The sequence below is a fragment of the Giraffa tippelskirchi genome, chromosome X, assembly GCF_054371585.1.
Source record: "Giraffa tippelskirchi isolate mGirTip1 chromosome X, T2T-mGirTip1v1.2.pri, whole genome shotgun sequence".
Classification (NCBI taxonomy): Eukaryota; Metazoa; Chordata; class Mammalia; order Artiodactyla; family Giraffidae; genus Giraffa; species Giraffa tippelskirchi.
Window position 1 is genome coordinate 32,220,752 of NC_137289.1, and position 21,112 is coordinate 32,241,863.

The window sequence follows — 21,112 nt, forward strand, 5'->3', positions numbered from 1 at the left end:
TGCTAACCAAGACTTCCTGGGATTCTGTACGGTTGACATCCGCCGGAAGGGTCGCAGAGATCAGCTCCCCAGAAGAGACACACGGCACACCTGAGGCAGCACGCCTGCTGCGCACCCAGGAAACCAAGCGACTTGGATGGGGGAGGAGATAAGATGCACCCCCACCTGGGGAGAGTGCGCTCACCAAGGATATGGTCGCCTGAGCTGCTCGGACCTGGGAAGGACGCAGGCCCAACCGAGTCTGTGCCTTTGTGGAGTACCTGAGAACCTGAACCTGAGCGGCTTAGACCTGGGAAGTGCACGCAACCCAGGGCCCAGTGTAGACAGTTCCCCTGCAGAGCAACCTGGAGCCTGAGCAGTGTAGACTGGGAAAACACATATAGTGAGAGCGGGGGCAAACCCCATATGGCTGAGACACCATGAGCACTCCCCACATACGCCCGTGATATTTGTTTGCAGTGTTCCTCCCTCCCCACAGCACGACTGAACAAGTGAGCCTAAATAAGTGACCACCTTCGCCCGCTTGTGTCAGGGCGGAAATTAGACACTGAAGAGACCTGCAAACAGAAGAAGCCAAAATAAACAGAGGGAACCGCTTTGGAAATGACAGGTGCAACAGATTAAAACCCTGTAGTTAGCACCGACTACATTGGAAGGGGCCTATAGATCTTGAGAAGTATAAGCTGAAACAAGGAACTGAAACTGAACTGACCCCACACTGCCCACAACAGCTCCAGAGAAATTCCTAGATATATTTTTACTATTATCATTTTTTAAACTTTTTAAAATTTTTAAGTCCTCTATCACTCCTTTAATTTTCATTTTCATAACCTACTATTACCTTGCAAAAAAACACCCTATTTTTACAGCAAACTTCATATATATTTTTTATAATGTTTATGATTTTGTTTTGTTTTTTTTAATATTGTATTTTTGAGAGTCTAATCTCTACTCTAGATTTTTAACCTTTGCTTTTTGGTATTTCTTCTCAATTCTGTACCTTTAAGAATCCAACCTTCAGTACCCATTTTTACTTAGGAGTGTGATTACTGGCTTGATTACTCTCTCCACCTTTAGACTCTCCTTTTTCTCCCCCAGATCACCTCTATCTGCTCCCTCCCCCTTCTCTTCTCTACCTAACTCTGTGAATCTCTTTGTGTGTTCTGGACTGTGAAGAAACTTAGGGAACTGATTATTGGCTAAATCTGTCACTCTCCCTTTGATTCCCCCCTTTCTCCTCCCAGTCAGCTCTATCTCCTTCCTCCCTCTTCTCTGCTCTATGTAACTCCATGAAACTCTCTGAGGGTTCCAGACTGTGGAGAGCACACAGGGAATTGATTATTGGCTAACTTGCTCTCACCCCTTTTGATTCCCCGTCTTCTCCTCCTGGTCACCTCTATCTCCCTCCTCCCTCTTCTCTTCTATGTAACTCTGTGAAGCTCTCTGGGTGTCCCTCACTGTGGAGAATCTTCTCACCATTAACCTAGACGTTTTATCATTGGTGCTGTATGGATGGAGAAGTCTTGAGGTTACTGTAAGAATAAGACTGAAAACCAGAGGCAGGAGGCTTAAGTCCAAAAACTGAGAACACCAGAGAACTCCTGACTCCAGGGAACATTAATAGATAAGAGCTCATCCAAAAGCCTCCATAACTACACTGAAACCAAGCACCACCCAAGAGCCAACAAGTTCCAGAGCAAGACATAGCACGCAAATTCCCCAGCAACGCAGGAACATAGCCCTGAGCTTTAATATACAGGCTGCCCAAAGTCACACCAAACCCACAGACATCGCAGAACTCACTACTGGACACTTCATTTGCACTCCAGAGAGAAGAAATCCAGGTCCACCCACCAGAACACCGACGCAAGCTTCCCTAACCAGGAAACCTTGACAAGCCACTCATCCAACCCAACCCACAGGGAGGAACCTCCACAATAAAGAGGAACCACAAACTGCCAGAACACAGAAAGGCCACCCCAAACACAGCAATCTAAGCAAGATGAAAAGGCAGAGAAATACTCAGCAGGTAAAGGAACATGATAAATGCCCACCAAACCAAACAAAAGAGGAGGAGATAGGGAGTCTACCTGCAAAAGAGTTCAGAATAATGACAGTAAAAATGATCCAAAATCTTAAAAACAAAATGGAGTTACAGAGAAATAGCCTGGAGACAAGGATTGAGAAGATGCAAGAAATGTTTAACAAGGACCTAGAAAAAATAAAAAACAGTCAATCAATAATGAATAATGCAATAAATGAGATCAAAAACACTCTGGAGGGAACCAACAGTAGAATAACGGAGGCAGAACATAGGATAAGTGAGGTAGAAGATAGAATGGTAGAAATAAATGAAGCAGAGAGGAAAAAAGAAAAAAGAATCAAAAGGAATGAGGACAACCTCGGAGACATCTGGGACAATGTTAAACGCCCCAACATTCAAATCATAGGAGTCCCAGAAGAAGAAGACAAAAAGAAAGGGCATGAGAAAATACTCAAGGAGATAATAGTCAAAAACTTCCCTAAAATGGGGAAGGAAATAGTCACCCAAGTCCAAGAAACCCAGAGTCCCAAACAAGATAAACCCAAGGCAAAATACCCCAAGACACATATTAATCAAATTAACAAAGATCAAACACAAATAACAAATACTAAAAGCAGCAAGGGAAAAACAACAAATAACACACAAGGGGATTCCCATAGGACAACAGCTGATCTTTCAACAGAAACTCTTCAGGCCAGATGGGAATGGCAGGATATACTTAAAGTGATGAAAGCACAGACTACTGTACCCAGCAAGGATCTCATTCAGATATGAAGGAGAAATCAAAAACTTTACACACAAGCAAAAGCTGAGAGAATTCAGCACCACCAAACCAGCTCTTCAACAAATGCTAAAGGATCTTCTCTAGACAGGAAACACAGAAAGAGTGTTTAAACACGAACTCAAAACAACAAAGTAAATGGCAACGGGATCATACTTATCAATAATTACCTTAAATGTAAATGGGTTGAATGCCCCAACCAAAAGACAAAGACTGGCTGAATGGGTACAAAAACGAGACCCCTATATATGCTGTCTACAAGAGACCCACCTCAAAACAAGGGACACATACAGACTGAAGGTGAAGGGCTGGAAGAAGATATTCCATGCAAATGGAGACCAAAAGAAAGCAGGAGTAGCAATACTCATATCAGATAAAATAGACATTAAAATAAAGGCTGTGAAAAGAGACAATGAAGGACACTATATGATGATGACAGGATCAATCCAAGAAGAAGATATAATAAGTATAAATATATATGCACCCAACATAGGAGCACCACAATATGTAAGGCAAATGCAAGCAAGTATGAAAGGGGAAATTAACAATAACACAATAATAGTGGGAGACTTTAACACCCCACTCACACCTATGGATAGATCAACGAAACAGAAAATTAACAAGGAAACACAAACTTTAAATGATACAATGGACCACTTAGTCTTAATTGATATCTATAGACCATTTCACCCCAACACAATGGATTTCACCTTTTTCTCAATTGCACATGGAACCTTCTCCAGGATAGATGACATCCTGGGCCATAAATCTAGCCTTGGTAAATTCAAAAAACTGAAATCATTCCAAGCCACTATGCAGTAAGATTAGATGTCAACTACAGGAAAAAAAAAAAAAAACTATTAAAAATTCCAACATATGGAGGCTGAACAACACGCTTCTGAATAACCAACAAATCACAGAAGAAATCAAAATATGCATAGAAAGGAATGAAAATGAAAACACAACAACCCAAAACCTATGGGACACTGTAAAAGCAATGCTAAGGGGAAGGTTCATAGCAATACAGGCTTACGTCAAGAAACAAGATAAAAGTCAAATAAATAACCTAACTCTACAGCTAAAGCAACTAGAAAAGGAAGAAAAGAAGAACCCCAGGGTTAGTAGAAGGAAGGAAATCTTAAAAATTAGGGCAGAAATAAATGCAAACGGAACAAAAGACACCATAGCAAAAATCAACAAAGCTAAAAGCTGGTTCTTTGAGAAGATAAATAAAATTGACAAACCGTTAGCCAGACTCGTCAAGAAACAAAGGGAGAAGAATCAAATCTACAAAATTAGAACTGAAAATGGAGAGATCACAACAGACAACACAGAAATACAAAGGATCATAAGAGACTACTATCAGCAACTATATGCCAATAAAATGGACAACTTGGAAGAAATGGACAAATTCTTAGAAAAGTATAACTTTCCAAAACTGAACCAGGAGGAAAGAGAAAATCTTAACAGACCCATCACAAGCATGGAAATCAAAACTGTAATCACAAATCTTCCAGCAAACAAAAGCCCAGGACCAGACGACTTCACAGCTGAATTCTACCAAAAATTTAGACAAGAGCTAACACCTATCCTACTCAAACTCTTCCAGAAAATTGCAGAGGAAGGTAAACTTCCAAACTCATTCTGTGAGGTCACCATCACCCTAATACCAAAACCAGACAAAGATGCCACAAAAAAAGAAAACTACAGGCCAATATCACTGATGAACATAGATGCAAAAATCCTTACCAAAATCCTAGCAAACAGAATCCAACAACATATTAAAAAGATCATACATCATGAACAAGTGGGCTTTATCCCAGGGATGCAAGGATTCTTTAATATCTGCAAATCAATCAATGTAATACACCACATTAACAAATTGAAAGATAAAAACCATATGATTATCTCAATAGATGCAGAGAAAGCCTTTGACAAAATTCAACATCCATTTATGATAAAAACTCTCCAGAAAGCAGGAATAGAAGGAACATACCTCAACATAATAAAAGCTATATATGACAAACCCACAGCAAACATTATTCCCAATGGTGAAAAATTGAAAGCATTTCCCCTAAAGTCAGGAACAAGACAAGGGTGCCCACTCTCACCACTACTATTCAACATAGTTTTGGAAATTTTGGCCACAGCAATCAGAGAAGAAAAAGAAATAACAGGAATCCAGATTGCAAAAGAAGAAGTAAAACTCTCACTGTTTGCAGATGACATGATCCTCTACACAGAAAACCCTAAAGACTCCACCAGAAAATTACTAGAGCTAATCAATGAATATAGTAAAGTTGCAGGATATAAAATTAACACGCAGAAATCCCTTGCATTCCTATACAGTAACAATGAGAAAACAGAAAGAGAAATTAAGGAAACAATTCCATTCACCATTGCAATGAAAAGAATAAAATACTAAGGAATATATCTATCTAAAGAAACAAAAGACCTATGTATAGAAAACTATAAAACACTGATGAAGGAAATCAAAGAGGACACAAACAGATGGACAAATATACCATGTTCATGGATTGGAAGCCTCAATATAGTGAAAATGAGTATACTACCCAAAGCAATCTATAGATTCAATGCAATCCCTATCAAGCTACCAATGGTATTTTCCATAGAACTAGAACAAATAATTTCACAATTTGTATGGAAACACAAAAAGCCTCGAATAGCCAAAGCAATCTTGAGAAAGAAGAATGGAATGGGAGGAATCAACCTGCCTGACTTCAGGCTCTATTACAAAGCTACAGTCATGAAGACAGTATGGCACTGGCACAAAGACAGAAACATAGATCAATGGAACAAAACAGAAAGTCCAGAGATAAATCCACGCATCTATGGACACCTTATCTTTGACAAAGGAGGCAAGAATATACAATGGAGAAAAGACAATCTCTTTAACAAGTGGTGCTGGGAAAACTGGTCAACCACTTGTAAAAGAATGAAACTAGAACACTTCCTAACACCATACACAAAAATAAACTCAAAATGGATTAAAGATCTAAACGTAAGACCAGAAACTATCAAACTCCTAGAGGAAAACATAGGCAAAACACTCTCCGACATAAATCACAGGATCCTCCATGGCACATCTCCCAGAGTAATGGAAATAAAAGCAAAAATAAACAAATGGGACCTAATTAAAATTAAAAGCTTTTGCACAAGGAAGGAAACTCTAAGCAAGGTGAAAAGACAGCCTTCAGAATGCGAGAAAATAAGAGCAAACGAAGCAACGGACAAAGAATTAATCCCCAAAATATACAAGCAACTCCTGCAGCTCAATTCCAGAAAAATAAACGACCCAATCAAAAAATGAGCCAAAGAACTAAACAGACATTTCTCCTAAGAAGACATACAGATGGCTAACAAACTCATGAAAAGATGCTCAACATCACTCATTATCAGAGACATGCAAATCAAAACCACAATGAGGTACCATTTCATGCCCGTCAGATGGCTGCTATCCAAAAGTCTACAAGCAATAAACACTGGAGAGGGTGTGGAGAAAAGGGAACCCTCTTACACTGTTGGTGGGAATACAAACTAGTACAGCCACTATGGAGAACAGTGTGGAGATTCCTCAAAAAACTGGAAATGGAACTGCCATATGACCCAGCAATCCCACTGCTGGGCATACACACTAAGGAAACCAGAATTGAAAGAGACACGTGTATCCTAATGTTCATCGCAGCACTGTTCATAATAGCCAGGACATGGAAGCAACCTAGATGTCCATCAGCAGAGGAATAGATGAGGAAGCTGTGGTACATATACACAATGGAATATTACTCAGCCATTAAAAAGAATACATTCGAATCAGTTCTAATGAGGTGGATGAAACTGGAGCCTATTATACAGAGTGAAATAAGTCAGAAAGAAAAATACCAATACAGCATGAGTGAAGTCGCTCAGTCGTGTCCGACTCTTTGCGACCCCATGGACTGTAGCCCACCAGGCTCCTCAGTCCATGGAATTTTCCAGGCAAGAGTACTGGAGTGGGTTGCCATTTCCTTCTCCAGGTGATCTTCCCAACCCAGGGATCGAACCTGGGTCTCCAGCATTGCAGGCAGACGCTTTGCCATCTCAGCCACCAGGGAAGCCCCTCAATACAGTATAGTAATGCATATATATGGAGTTTAGAAAGATGGTAACAATAACCCTATATGTGAGGCAGCAAAAGAGACACAGGTGTACAGAACAGTCTTTTGGACTCTGTGGGAGAAGGCGAGGGTGGGATGATTTGAGAGAATAGCATTGAAACATGTATATTCTCATATTTGAAACAGATTGCTAGTCCAGGTTCGATGCATGAGACAGGGTGCTCAGGGCTGGTGCACTGGGATGACCCAGAGGGATGGGATGGGGAGGGAGGTGGGAGGGGGGTTCAGGATGTGGAACACATGTATACCCACGGCTGACTCATGTCAATGTATGGCAAAAACCACTACAATATTGTAAAGTAATTAGCCTCCAATTAAATTAAATACAATTTAAAAAAAGAAACAAATAGGACCTAATCAAACTTAAAACCTCATGCACAGCAAAAGAAACCATCAACGAAACAAAAAGATGATCTACAGAATAGGAGAAAATGTTTTCAAAGGATGCAACTGACAAGGGGTTAATATCCAAAATACAAAAACAGCTCATACAACTCAGTATCCGAATAGTTCAGTCAAAAACTGGGCAGAACACCTAAATAGACACATACAGATGGCCAACAGGCACACACAAATTATTCACTAATGATTAGAGAAACGCAAATCAAAACCAGTCAGAATATCTATCACCAAAAAGTCTACAAATAATAAATGTTGGAGAGGGTGTGGAGAAAAGGGAATCCTCACACACTGTTGCTGGGAACGTAAGTTGGTGCAGCCACTATGAAAAACAGTATGGAGGTTCCTTAAAAACAAAATTCTGTGAAGCAACTATGCTTCAATTAAAAAATAGATTTTAAAAAATAGCCCTTATTCTATCATTTTTGACCAGAAAATCATTGTATAAATAATAAAATATGTAAACCTGAGAACTATTGTTTCGTAACATTACAGAGACCCATTAAAGCACAATTACACCCTGGCCAAAAAAAAAAGAAAACTAAAAATAGAACTACCATAAGATATAGCAATTCCACTCCTAGGTATATCTGGCAAAAACACAAACTGTAATTCAAAAAATACATGCACCTCAATGTTCATAGCAGCACTATTTACGAAAGCCAAGACATGGAAACAATCCAAGTGTCCATCAACAGACGACTGACTTAAAGAGATGTGGTACACATATACAATGGAATATTATTACTTAGCCATAAAAAAGAATGCAGTATTGCCATTAGCAGCAACATGGATGGACCTACAGAATATTTTGCTTAGTGAAGTAAGTCAGAAAGAGAAAGACAAATACTATATGATGTCATTTATATATGGAATCTAAAAAATAATACAGATGAATCTGTATACAAAACAGAAGCAGACTCACATTCACAGAAAACAAACTCATGGTTACCAAAGGGGAGAGGGAGACAAGGAGGGACAAACTGGAAGTATGGGATTAACAGATACAAACTATTATATATAAAATAGATAAACAACAAATATTTACTGTATAACACTGGGAACAATATTCAATATCTTATATAACTTATAATAATAATAATAATATTATATGTTATTATAATAACTTATAATGGAAAATAATCTAAAAAAATTAATATATATAACTGAACACTTTGTTGTACACCTGAAACTAACACAACATTCTAAATTAACTATTGTTGTTGCTGTTTAGCTGAGAAGTCATGTCCGACTCTTTTGCGACCCCATGAACTGTAGCCTGCCAGGCTCCTCTCTCCATGGGATTCTCCAGGCAAGAATATTGGAGTGGCTTTCCATTCCCTTCTCCAGCGGATCGTCTCCACCTAGGGACTGAACCCGTGTCTCCTGCATTGCAGGTGGATTCCTTAACTCTAAGCCTCCAGGGAAGCCAACTACACTTCAATTAAAAAAAGAATTTAAGGGCTTCTCTGGTGACTCAGTGGTAAAGGATCCACCTGTCACTGCAGGAGAGCCGGGTTTGATCCCTGACCCGGAAAGATCACACGTGCCACAGAGCAAGTGGGTCCATGTGCCACAACTACTGAGCCTGTGTTCTAGAGCCGGGGAGCCACAACTACTGAAGGCCGAGCACCCTAGAGCCTGTGCTCGGCAACAACAGAAGCCACCGCAATGCCTCATGCCGCAACTAGAGGAAGCCCGTGCAGCAACGGAGACCCAGAACAGCCACAAATAAATGGATAAATAATTAAAAAAAAAAAGAATTTAAAAACAAAAAAGTTAGCTGTATTCTTGCTTGAGAAATATCATGGACAGAGGAGCCTGGCAGGCTATAGTTCATGGGGTCCCAAAAGAGTCAGACATAACTTTGTGACGAAATAACAATAATAATATGGAAAGGACTTTTGGTAGGAAAAGCAGATCAGACCAAGAAAAATATGTGGCCTAAACAGTTGCTTTGGAGAGAAGATATTTGGAAAGTTTCATTAATCTTCCGTTTCTCAACAAGTTATTTCACCTTTCACCTTCTTTTTATCACCACGCTTAACCTTACTTCAAATAACCTAGCATAGCAGCTTTTTTTTTTAAACTGTTTATTTGGCGTAGCTTTTAAAGACAAGAACCTTTATCAAATGGATTTGGAGGTATCAATTGTTTTACATTCTAGAAAGATTTTTGATTGGCTGATAATGGAATCAGGTTTTATAACTGCCTGTCAGTATTTGTTTGCCTTTGCCTTTTTTGAACTTGATTATGAATTCCATGAAGCCAGCAACTGTCCTCTCCTATGTTAAAACACCAAGAATCTTGTGGGTGCTTAATCTATATTAATTGATGATGATAAAAGAGAAAAAAATGAAATTTATTCAGTCCTATAGTCCTTCCCCTGAGTTGTACTCAGCTACACAAATTTAGAAAGGTCACTGCATGAGTATAAGAAGAAACCACAGTAAGGTATCATGGAAAAAACAAAGACTTGGGCAGCCGTGAGAGCACTGGGATTCTGGTACTTCCACTTAGCTGTGTGACCCTGAGCCTGATTCTTCATCTGTAAAATAAAGATAATAAAACCTCCCCATAGAGTTGTTTTGAGGATTAAATGAATTAACTACGGATAGTGTCAAACTGCTTACATTTTCCATTTGTGCGGCCTGCCTTGACCCAATAGATGGTAGACTGATATGGTTACTTGAATTATTGAATGAATGAGTGTCTGGAAACTTATAAGTGCTAAATATGCTTACATTTTCATCACTCTCCCCTTTTCTGCTCTATCTCAACTATTCTTTCTTTAAGTGACTCGCTTGATAACTGTTGATTCTCTTTGTCTTCGTAAACCCCTTCCAAAGGCAATTGCATAGGGATACATAACCCTCCTGCTGGGAAAGAGGAAGTGGACATTGCTGACAATAATACAATCTACTCCCCCAAAAGCAACAGGTAGCCTATTTCAAATATGAAAAAAGTTGAGAGAATGCACTACCCAGCCATCCTTTGTGAAAAACTACTTGGCAATGTGAAATCAAATCTGATAAGAAATGAGTCAAAATAAAGAATTAAGACTGGACATTTTGCAATGAGCCAATCTACTTAAATGGAGGACTAAGACCAAACAACAAGGTTGATTATGAATATGTGATAGAAGAAGCTATTAATATTATATACAACCTGACACAATAAAAATCCATTCATGTGTTCATTAAATTCATCACTTAGTACCTACTCTGTGCCAGGAAATGCTCTACACACTGTAGATACAATCATCATCAAGATGAAGTCCTAGTGGGATTTCCCTGGCGGTCCAGAGGTTAAGCCTCCACCTTCCCAATGCAGGGGACATGGGTTTGATCTCTGGTTAGAGAACTAAGATCCTTCATGCCATGTGGCGTGCCCACATTAAAAAAAAAAGAAGGTGAAGTCCTAGTCTTTATGAAACTTACATTCTAATGGGAGAGACATGCAATAAATATGTTGTCTAAATATATAATATCAGATAGCAATGAGTGCTATGAAGAAAAATAAACAGCATAGAGGGAGAGAGAATGATGAGGGTGGTACTGTAAATCTTTTCAGGGACGACCTCTCTGAAAAGATGATGTGTGAGCAAAGAACAGAATGAACTAAGGGAAAGAGTCATGCAAATATCTGGGGAAGCATTCTAGGCAGTGGAACACGTCAATGCCCTTCAACCAAAGACCACCAGGAACATACTCACAGCTGACAAGTTGGGTTTATTTTTCTTTGCAGGGAGGGAGAACAAACACTATAGGGAACTGTAGGGGTGTTTCAGTAAGAGAAAGTTAGAAAGAACCTACTATAGTATTTGGATGATTTAGGGCATTGGGCATCTCAATGATCTCATCTGTAGGGAGGACAGACTAGGGCAAGGATAAAGCTGTAATGGGTAAAGAAGCAGTCACCCATGTTGGTGAAGAGAGGTGGTATTTGGTGTTTTGTGGGTGGCAGAGCAACCTTTTTTTTTGGTCTGTGCTTAGAAAAAATTATGAAGTGGTTTCATTTTGTCTCACGTCGTCAGTCATCTAGTGATGACTGACATGTAGACTGGTGTTCTGTAAGTTTATGTCCAACAGAAGAACATGGCCCGAGTGCTAGCCAGCTTCCAGATTATCAGGGGCTGCTTTCCAACCCACTTTCTCTAACAGCAAGTGAAAGACCTTAGAATATCAGGAATGAATTTGAGATGGTGGGGGAGGAGGTATAATAGTGGCTATTTCTTTATCTTTACTAGAAAGAGTTGATAGTGCATTATTATTGTAAGGGACATACTTATGCCTGTGTGCTAAGTAAGTCGCTTCAGTCGGGTCCCACTCTTTGCTACCCTACGGACGGTAGCTCGCCAGGCTCCTCTGTCCATGGGATTCTCCAAGCAAAAATACTAGGGTGGGTTGTCAGCCCTCCTCCAGGGGATCTTCCAGATTCGGGGATGGAACCCAAGTCTCTGCATCCACAGGCAAGTTCTTTACCATTAGCACCACCTGGAAAGCCCAGGACATACTTATACTAAAACATTATTCATTGGTTAGTGAAATTCAAATGCAATCAAGCCTACTGTATTTTTTTTCCTGCTAAATCTGACAGCACTAAAATAAACACACAGTCAGGTGCATAGGAAATACTTTGAATACTTTGTGCCTTTTCTTTTCTTCCCACTTCGATTTTTATTTTAAATCAAGATAGACTCAAAAAAATAATGTAACTCGATTTGGGCCATTCCTGTATATTCTGTATGTACATATATACACACATCTGTGCATATATTGGGCTTCCCAGGCAGCGCTAGTGGTAAAGAACCCGCTTGCCAATTCAGGAGACATAAGAGACCCGGTTTGCGTCCCTGGGTCAGGAAGATTCCCCCAGAGAAAGGAAAGACAACCCACTCCAGTACTCTTGCCTGGAGAATCCCATGGACAGAGGAGCCTGGCAGGCTACAGTCCATAGGGTCGCAAAGAGTCAGACACGACTGAGCGACTTAGCACGCGCCTGCATATACTATGTATATGTACACACACACACACACACACACACACACACACACACACACACACGAGAAACAGTAAGCACCCAATAGTATAGAGCATAACGTAACACACAGGCATAGAAAGCACCTGAAACACAAGCAGAACTGGCTGTGTTGGTGATATGGCCACTCTGAAATGTACCTTGTGGTGTGTCATCCTTCCTTTCAGTCATTTCAAGGACAAGGCTGAGGAAGACACGGTCACTGATCCAACTTAGACCTGGCAAGCCTCCTGAGGAACCGGAAGGATGCGCGGAACCGATTGCAGCGCCGGCTTTTTTATACGGACGTACACGTCGTTTCACTTTGGCTGGACGCCACGTAGGCCCGGGGAAGGGTTTTGCCGACGTACGCGGAAGGTTTCTGCGGTTTCCTCGGCGTTGGAGGGCTTGTGCGGCGGCGGGTTCTGGGAGCCAAAGAGAACGCGATCTTCACCGTCTCGCGAGTGTGCCCTCTCTGGTGGCAACAATGGCCCTGGTGTCTGGCTCGCGCAGCCCGAAGCGGGACGCATCGCAGTTTCTGGAAGAGCCCCGAGCCCGCGGAGCCGGCGCTCTCGCCTGCTCTCGGCCCTGGGACCGGAATGGCCTCGGTCGTCAGCTGGGTGTCCTCAGCCGAGGCCCCTGAACCCAGCCCTGCGACCCCGGCTCGCGGTGTCGTTGGCGAGAGCGGCCCTCGGCTCCTCGAGGCGGACCCTCCTCCGCGTCTGCCTCCTAGTCCGCCGAGCGCGGCCGCCAGGATCGCGGCTGCGGGAGCAACGAGCCGGGACGATCTCCTGGACAAGGCCCAGGAGGAGGTGAGTGAGACGGCCGCACCTTCGCTCTGAGGAGCCCACCTGCCTTCAGAGTCCGCCTCATCTCTCGTCCCGCTTCTGAACGGTCTCAGTTAAGAATTTCTACCTTCCTTGCACCCATCTCCATCTTTTGCTTCTGTCCTCGACAGCTCCTTATTCGCCCGTTTTCTCCCTTAATTCTCACGCATCCTTGGGCCCCTTCATGTGGGCCCCTGACCCCTCCACCCGCTTCCAGCTCTGGTCTGGCAGCAGACATGGCCAAGGGTCCCAGATCGATTTATAGTGTTTATTTACTTTGTCATTTGTGAGCAAGTTTTTATTCTCCACTAGACTGAGTTCCTGGAAAGGAGGAGCCCGATTTTATTCATTACAGAATTCGCAATGCATAGCACTTAGTAAGAGCTCAACCACTGTGTGCTGAAGGATCAGTTTGAGACGATAACAGGATGTGTAAGTGGAGATTCTTTGTAGGGAGTTGGAAAGGGTTGAAATGAAAGAGTTTCAATTGGAAAAGAGAAAACTTTCTCCGAAGACACGTTTGGGTGAATGTAGGAAAAGTGATGTGTGTAACAGCAGATGAAGCTAAGATTGAGACCACTTTTTTGTGAAGTGATCTCAATCTTAACCTTGAGGAATGAGGGGAGAGTGAGATCAGTTTTCCTCTAATGAAAGTGAGTATTGGAGTGGGAACATAGTTTAAGAAGTTGTTCAGTCGCCCAGTCCTGTCTGACTCGGTGACTGCATGGACTGCAGCCCTCCAGGCCTGCCTGTCCCTCGCCATCTCGGTAGGTTTGCCCAAGTTCATGTCCATTGCATCAGTAATGTCATCCAGCCATCTGAACCTCTGACTCCCTCTTGTCCTTCTGTCTTCAATCTTTCCCAGCATCAGGGACTTTTCCAATGAGTCAGCTGTTCGCATCAGATGACCAAAATACTGGAGTTTCAGCTTCAGCATCAGTCCTTCCAAAGAGTATTCAGGGTTCATTTCCCTTAAGATTGACTGGTTTGATCCCCTTGCTGTCCAAGGGACTCTCAGGAGTCTTCTTCAGCATCACAGTTCAAAGGCATCAATTCTTTGGCATTCTGCTTTCTTTACAGTCCAGCTCTCACAACTGTACGTGACCACTGGGAAAACCATAGCCTTGACTATAGGGACCTTTGTCAGCAGAGTGACGTCTTTGCTTTTCAGCACACTGATTGCTTTCCTGCCAAGAAGCAAACGTCTTCTGATTTCATGGCTGCAGTCACCATCCGCGGTGATTTTAGAGCCCAAGAAGAGGAAATCTGTCACTACTTCCACCTTTTCCCCTTTTATTTGCCGTGAAGTAATGGGGCTGGGTGCCATGATCTTAGGTTTTTTAATATGTAGTTTTAAGCGGGCTCTTTCACTCTCCTCCGTCACCTCTTTAGTTCCTCTTCACTTGCTGCCTTTAGAGTTGTATGATCCACATATCTGAGGTTGTAGATGTTTCTCCCACCTATCTTGATTCCAGCTTGTAACTCATCCAGCCCGGCATTTCTCGTGATGTGCTCCGTGTATAGATTAAGCAGGGTGACAGCAGACAGCCCTGTCGTACTCCTTTCTCAGTCTGGAACCAGTTGGTTGTTCCATAAACGTTCTAACTGTTGCTTCTCGGCCCTCATCCAGTTTTCTCAGGAGACAGGTAAGATGGTCTGGTATTCCCATGTCTTTAAGAGCTTTCCACAGTTTATTATGGTCCACACAGTCAATGGCTTTAGCGTAGTCGATGAAACAGAGGTAGATGTTTATCTGAAATTCCCTAGCTTTCTCTGTGATCCAGCAAATGTTGGCAATTTGATCTCTGGTTCCTCTTCCTTTTCTAAATCCAGCCTGGACATCTGGAAGTTCTTGGTTCACATAATGCTGAAACTTAGCATGCAAGATTTTAAGTATGACCTTACTAGCATGGGAGATGAGTGCAGTTGTCCAATGGTTAGCACATTCTTCAGTACTACCCTTCTTGGGAATTGGGATAAGGATTGACCCATCCCAATTTAAGAAGGAAAAGTTCAAATTATTGCTCTGTAAGTATTCATACCTGCTAGGTGCTTCGAATGTGTTAAAAATGAGAAATTTACAAACGTTACAGGCATTGAGGGGCAGATTGACAAGACAACAGCTGGGAGATGTCTCAGTTCAGTTCAGTCGCTCAGTCGTGTCCGACTCTTTGCGACCCCATGAATTGCAGCATGCCAGGCCTCCCTGTCCATCACCAACTCCTGGAGTCTACCCAAACCCATGTCCATTGAGTCAGTGATGCCATCCAACCATCTCATCCTCTGTCGTCCCCTTCTCCTCCTGCTCCCAATCCTACCCAGCATTAGGGTCTTTTCCAATGAGTCAACTCTTCACATGAGGTGGCCAAAATATTGGAGTTTCAGCTTCAACATCAGTCCTTCCAGTGAACACCCAGGATTGATCTCCTTTGGGATGGATTGATTGGATCTCCTTGCAGTCCAAGGGACTCTCAATTGTCTTCTCCGACACCACAGTTCAAAAGCATCAATTCTGTGGCGCTCAGCTTTCTTCACCATCCAACTCTCACATCCATACATGACCACTGGAAAAACCATAGCCTTGACTAGACGGACTTTTGTTGGCAAAGTAATGTCTCTGCTTTTAAATATGCTATCTAGGTTGGCCATAACCTTCTTTCCAAGGAGTAAGTGTCTTTTAATTTCATGGCTGCAATCACCATCAGCAGTGATTTTGGAGCCCCCAAAAATAAAGTGTGACACTGTTAGATGATTCTTTTTCTTCCAGTAGTGGAGGTAGTACAGCATAGTGAAGAGGAGGATAGTGGCTGGATTCAGGATTCAGATTGCCTGAGTTTGGAAACCCTGCTTTGCCACTTAATACCTGTATAACTTTGGGTGTCAAGAGTTTACCTGAGCTACTCCGTGGTATTGCTGCCTTCACATCCATTTTGTTTGCAGGGACCTTAAACTGACCCTAGCCCCCTCCTCTAAGCACATGCCCTTGATAGCAACTCATAGAGTCACAAGCAAATTTAAGTTCCGACATGACTTCCCAATAGCCCACGTGATCTTCAGTCTCCCCTGCCTCCCAGGGCCTCTATGCTGTGTGGCCACCTTAGGGAAACCCCTGTGGGGCTTACCGAAACCCCCATTCTTTTGGTCTAAACTGACCAAAATGGCCCTCGCCTGGGAACTCCAAAGCACTCCATCCACAGACCATAACAAAGGCGTGTGCCCCAGGTCCTGCCACTCTGTGTCTGTGCCCTAGCTTGACCTCCCCGCCTGGCCCCTGGAGGTGTGCTGGGCACTTCCTCTAGGACTTATGAGGAGTAAACTACTCTGTTTCAGTTTCTCTTGTGGTCTGGTGTGGAATTCTGGCTCAGCATCGGGCACCCTGTGCTCCACTTAACAAATGTTAATTTAAGAAAGTCAAGGAGCTTCCCTGGTGGCTCAGTGGTAAAGAATCCGCCTGCCAATGCAGGAGACGCGGGTGCAATCCCTGATCTGGGAAGATTGATCCCACGTGCCGGTGAGCAACTGAGCCTGTGCACTGCAACTACTGAGCCTGTGTTCTAGAGCCCGGGAGCTGCAGCTTCTGAAGCCCCTGCCCTCTGAAATGGGGGAGGCCATGGTGTTGAGCAGCCCATGCTTGGAAGCTAGAGAGCAGCCCCTGCTCCCCGCACCTAGAGGAAGCCCACGCAGCAACAAAGACCCAGCACAGCCAAAATAAATACATAAACAAAGTTATATATAAAAAATCCTCTGAAAAAAGTCAAAACATCAGGCAACTTACTTAACCTCCCTAAGCTACATTTTTTCACCTATTAAAAAAAGGGGGGGGATAAAAATAGTGCTGACATTTTTAGGGTTGTAATGCTTTAGTGCCTGGAAGCAGGAACAATAAAAATAGTCCTGAGTTATATTGGAGACCTACCTGTCCAAGTTACAGGTTTCGGAAAGGTTCCCCCTCGCCCCATCTGTGTCCGTCAAAGACCAAACAGCTTATTTAATTTTTATAGGTATTTATTTTTGGCTGTGCAGGATCTTCGTTGCTTTGCGGTGTGCAGGGGCTGCTCCTTGTTTTGATGAGTGAGCTTCTCTTGCTGTGGAGCACCGGCTATAGGCACTCAGACTTCAGTAGTTGTGGCTGTCAGGACCCAGAGCTTGGGTTCAGTAATTGTGGCACAGGGCCTTAGTTGCCCTGAGGCATGTGGAATCTTCCCGGGCCAGGGATCAAACCCGTGTCCCCTGCATTGGCAGGTGGATTCTTATCCACCGTGCCACCAGAGAAGTCCTCAAACAGCTTATTTTAGAATCCTTAACCAAAAGCTGTAAAACAGCTTGGATGAAATTTGCATTTGTGCATGTAGAAGATCATTTATCTTAAGAGTCCAGATGAAACCAGGTAGCAGCAGGGACTGTTTTATTAGGTCTCTTCTTCACACTTGGTGAGAGAGAGGATCCCTCCCAAGGGTTAGGGGACTGCTGAACACAGGCCACCTGACATTGGACACATAAGATCCACTCTGCAGGGATAACCTCGAGCTGTACTCCCCCTTGGATAAAGGGGGTTGTTTGGCTAGGGGACCTTTTCTGCAGGAGCAGAGCAGGAAGGGGAATTTGCAGAGCAGGAAGGGGAATTTGCAGTTAGGCCATTGGAGGCCCTATGCGTTTCCCCAGATGTAAAGGCAGTACCTATTATTGGGCCTTAATTTTCAGCCCCATACCACAAGGACTGTGCATCTTTACAGTCTGGCAGGCATCATTCCTTACATATTCCAAGGACTATTTTCTGTATGTTTACTTTTTTAAATTAATTTATTTTTTATTGAAGGATAATTGCTTTACAGAATTTTGCTCTTTTCTGTCAAACCTCAACATGAATCAGCCATAGGGCAGCAATGGAGAAACAGACATAGAGAATAAACTTAGGGACATAGGGAAAGGGGAGGAGAGGGTGAGATGTATGCAAAGAGTAACATGGACAGTTACATTACCATATGGAAAATAGATACCCAACAGGAATTTGCTGTATGGCTCAGGAAACTCAAACAGGGGCTCTGTATGTTTACTTTTTTAAGCATTTTATTTATTTATTATTTTTAATTTTCGCCCATGCTGGGTCTTGGTTGCTGTGTGGGCTTTTCTCTAGTTGCAGCGAGTGGGGGTTACTGTCCAGTTGCAGGCTTCTCATTGCTGTAGCTTCTCTTGTCGTGGAGCATGGGCTCTAGGGCACTCGGTTTCAGTAGTTGTGGCTCCCGGGCTCAAGTGTGTGTGTGTGTGCGTGTGTGTGTGTGTGTGTTAGCTGGTGAGTCGTGTCCAACTCTTTGCAACCCCATGGACTGTAGCCTGCCAGGCTCCTCTGTCCATGAAATTCTCTAGGTGAGAATACTGGAGTGGGTTGCCATTTCCTTCTCCAGGGGATCTTCCCGACCCAGGGATCGAACCTGGGTTCCTGCACTGCAGGCAGATGCTTTACCGTTTGAGCAACTAGGGAAGCCCCCGGGGCTGACGAGCACAGGCTCTGTTGCTCTGAGGCATGTGGGATCTTCCTGGATCAGGGACTGAACCTGTGTTTCCTGCATTGGCAGGTGGAGTCTTCACCACTGAGCCACCAGGGAAGCCCCTATACCAAGGTTTGAGTAATTTAAAGTTTAAAACATAAAGGGAGAATAGAGTTACTGGACTTGTTCAATTTGAATATATATAAAATATGATAGAATTCAGCTATTTTTAAAAATTTTGTTGCTATAAAATATTTCTATATATTGAAATCCATGGGTTCACACCAATACCTCCAATCCCAACCCATAGCACAGGGCTCATTTTAGCTTTTCCCTTTTGTCCTGAATTCAGCTATTGAGCTATAATTTACATGCCTCTAGCATCTGGATTTCACTTTCACTTTTCACTTTCATGCCTTGGACAAGGAACTGGCAACCCACTCCAGTGTTCTTGCCTGGAGAATCCCAGGGATGGAGGAGCCTGGTAGGCTGCCGTCTATGGGGTGGCACAGAGTCAGCCACGACTGAAGCGACTTAGCTTAGCAGCAGCGTCTGGAAAATTAAGTGAGATATAATTAGAGAATTGGGAGCTCCTGAAGTGTGGGGACTCTCTCCAAAGAGTCCTTGTTTTAGACTGAATTGTGTGCCCCCCAAATGCATATGTTGAAGCTCTAACCCTCGAAGTGACTGTAATCAGCTATAGAGCCTTTGAGGAGGTAAGGAAGGTTAGATAAGCTCATGAGGGGGCTTCCCAGGTGCCGCTAGTGGTAAAGAACCTGCCTGCCAATGCACGAGATGGAAGAGATGGAGGTTCGGGTTTGATCCCTGGAGCAGGGCACGGCAACCCACTCCAGTACTCTTGCCTGGAGAATCCCATGGATGGAGGAGCCTGGCGGGCTTCGGTCCATAGGGTGGGTTGCAAAGAGTCAGACACAACTGAAGAGACTTAGCATGCACCCACAGCCAATTAACAATCTAGTCAAGGCTATGGTTTTTCCAGTGGTCATGTATGGATGTGAGAGTTGGGCGGTGAAGAAAGCTGAGCACCGTAGAATTGATGCTTTTGAACTGTGGTGTTGGAGAAGACTCTTGAGAGTCCCTTGGACTGCAAGGAGATCCAACCAGTCCATCCTAAAGGAGATCAATCCTGGGTGTTCATTGGAAGGACTGATGTTGAAGCTGAAACTCCAGTATTTTGGCCACCTGATGCGAAGAGTTGACTCACTGGAGAAAACCCTGATGCTGGGAAGGATTGGGGGCAGGAGGAGAAGGGGACCACAGAGGATGAGATGGTTGGATGGCATCACCGACTCGATGGACATGGGTTTGGGTAAACTCCGGGAGTTGGTGATCGACAGGGAGGCCTGGTGTGCTGCGATTCATGGGGTCGCAAGGTGTCGGACACGACTGAGCGACTGAACTGAACTGAGTACCTTCAGGTGAACAGTGAAGGGACCTAGCCATACATATACCTGTATCCATTCTCCCCCAAACTCCCCTCCCATCCAGGCTGCCACATAACATTGAGCAGAGTTCCATGTGCTAGACAGTAGGTCTTTGTTGGTTATTCGTTTTAAATACAGCAGTGTGTACATGTCCATCCCATACTCCCTAACTATCCCTTCCCTCCATCCTTCCCCTCTGGCAATCATAACTTTGTTCTCTAAGTCTGTGAGTCTCTTTCTGTTTTGTAAGTTCATTTGTTTCATGTCTTCTAAAATTTCACAGATAAAGGATGCCATACGATATTTCACCTTCTCTGTCTGACTTACTTCACTCAATATGACTATGCAAGTCATTCATAAAAATGTTATACAGGAGAAGAGGAAGGTCAGAGCTCAGTGGCACGCCACTGGAAACCTCCATGCAGGTTGACATTTATCCATCAGGCAGCATTCTACATTTCTCTGTCTTGTTCACAGACATACCATAAAGACCTTGTCAAACGCCTTGCTGATATACAGATACTGAGTGCTTACATTTTTACTGATCTGCCAAGCCAATAATCATAATCAAAAATAGAAATGAAATGAGGTTTGTCTAACGACTTGTTCTTACAGAATTTATGCTGCCTTCTGATGGTTACTACTTTTTTCTAAGTGCTTACAAATCCTCCGTTTAATAGCCTGTTTTAGGATTTTGCACTCAATCAGCATCATGCCCCTTGTCTAACCCAAGGAGCCCATGTTCTTTGTGTCCCTTTTCAAAACCAAAGCTCATATTAGGGTCTTCAGTCTTCTGACACATGTCCCCATATCACAATCCCAAAACGTGAACAACTGTGACTAGGCCATCTAATCCACAAGACCTCTCACGACTCTGGAATATAATTTCAATTCATTTAGAACAGTTGAGTGCCTTCTTACAGCCGCCTTGCCTGT

At 43.1% G+C, this 21,112-nt stretch overlaps 2 protein-coding genes and 1 non-coding gene across 3 annotated transcripts in view; 1 reads left to right on the forward strand and 2 right to left on the reverse strand.

Annotated features, from left to right (window-relative positions):
- The window catches only part of LOC145536210 (uncharacterized), a 41,189-nt gene extending 28,009 nt beyond the window's left edge, over positions 1-13,180 (reverse strand). Inside the window, exon 1 of the mRNA XM_081565063.1 lies at positions 12,580-13,180. Within this exon, the coding sequence (XP_081421189.1) occupies positions 12,580-12,610 (31 nt within the window). The 5' untranslated portion in view covers positions 12,611-13,180. The remainder of the gene's footprint in view (positions 1-12,579) is intronic.
- TRNAC-GCA (transfer RNA cysteine (anticodon GCA)) lies at positions 6,866-6,937 on the reverse strand. Its single transcript has one exon. It is a non-coding gene; the product is annotated as a tRNA-Cys (tRNA).
- Positions 12,686-21,112, forward strand: part of LOC145535594 (uncharacterized) — a 32,443-nt gene continuing 24,016 nt past the window's right edge. Inside the window, exons 1-2 of the mRNA XM_081564023.1 lie at positions 12,686-12,758; positions 12,797-13,230. Of these exons, the coding sequence (XP_081420149.1) occupies positions 12,686-12,758; positions 12,797-13,230 (507 nt within the window). The remainder of the gene's footprint in view (positions 12,759-12,796; positions 13,231-21,112) is intronic.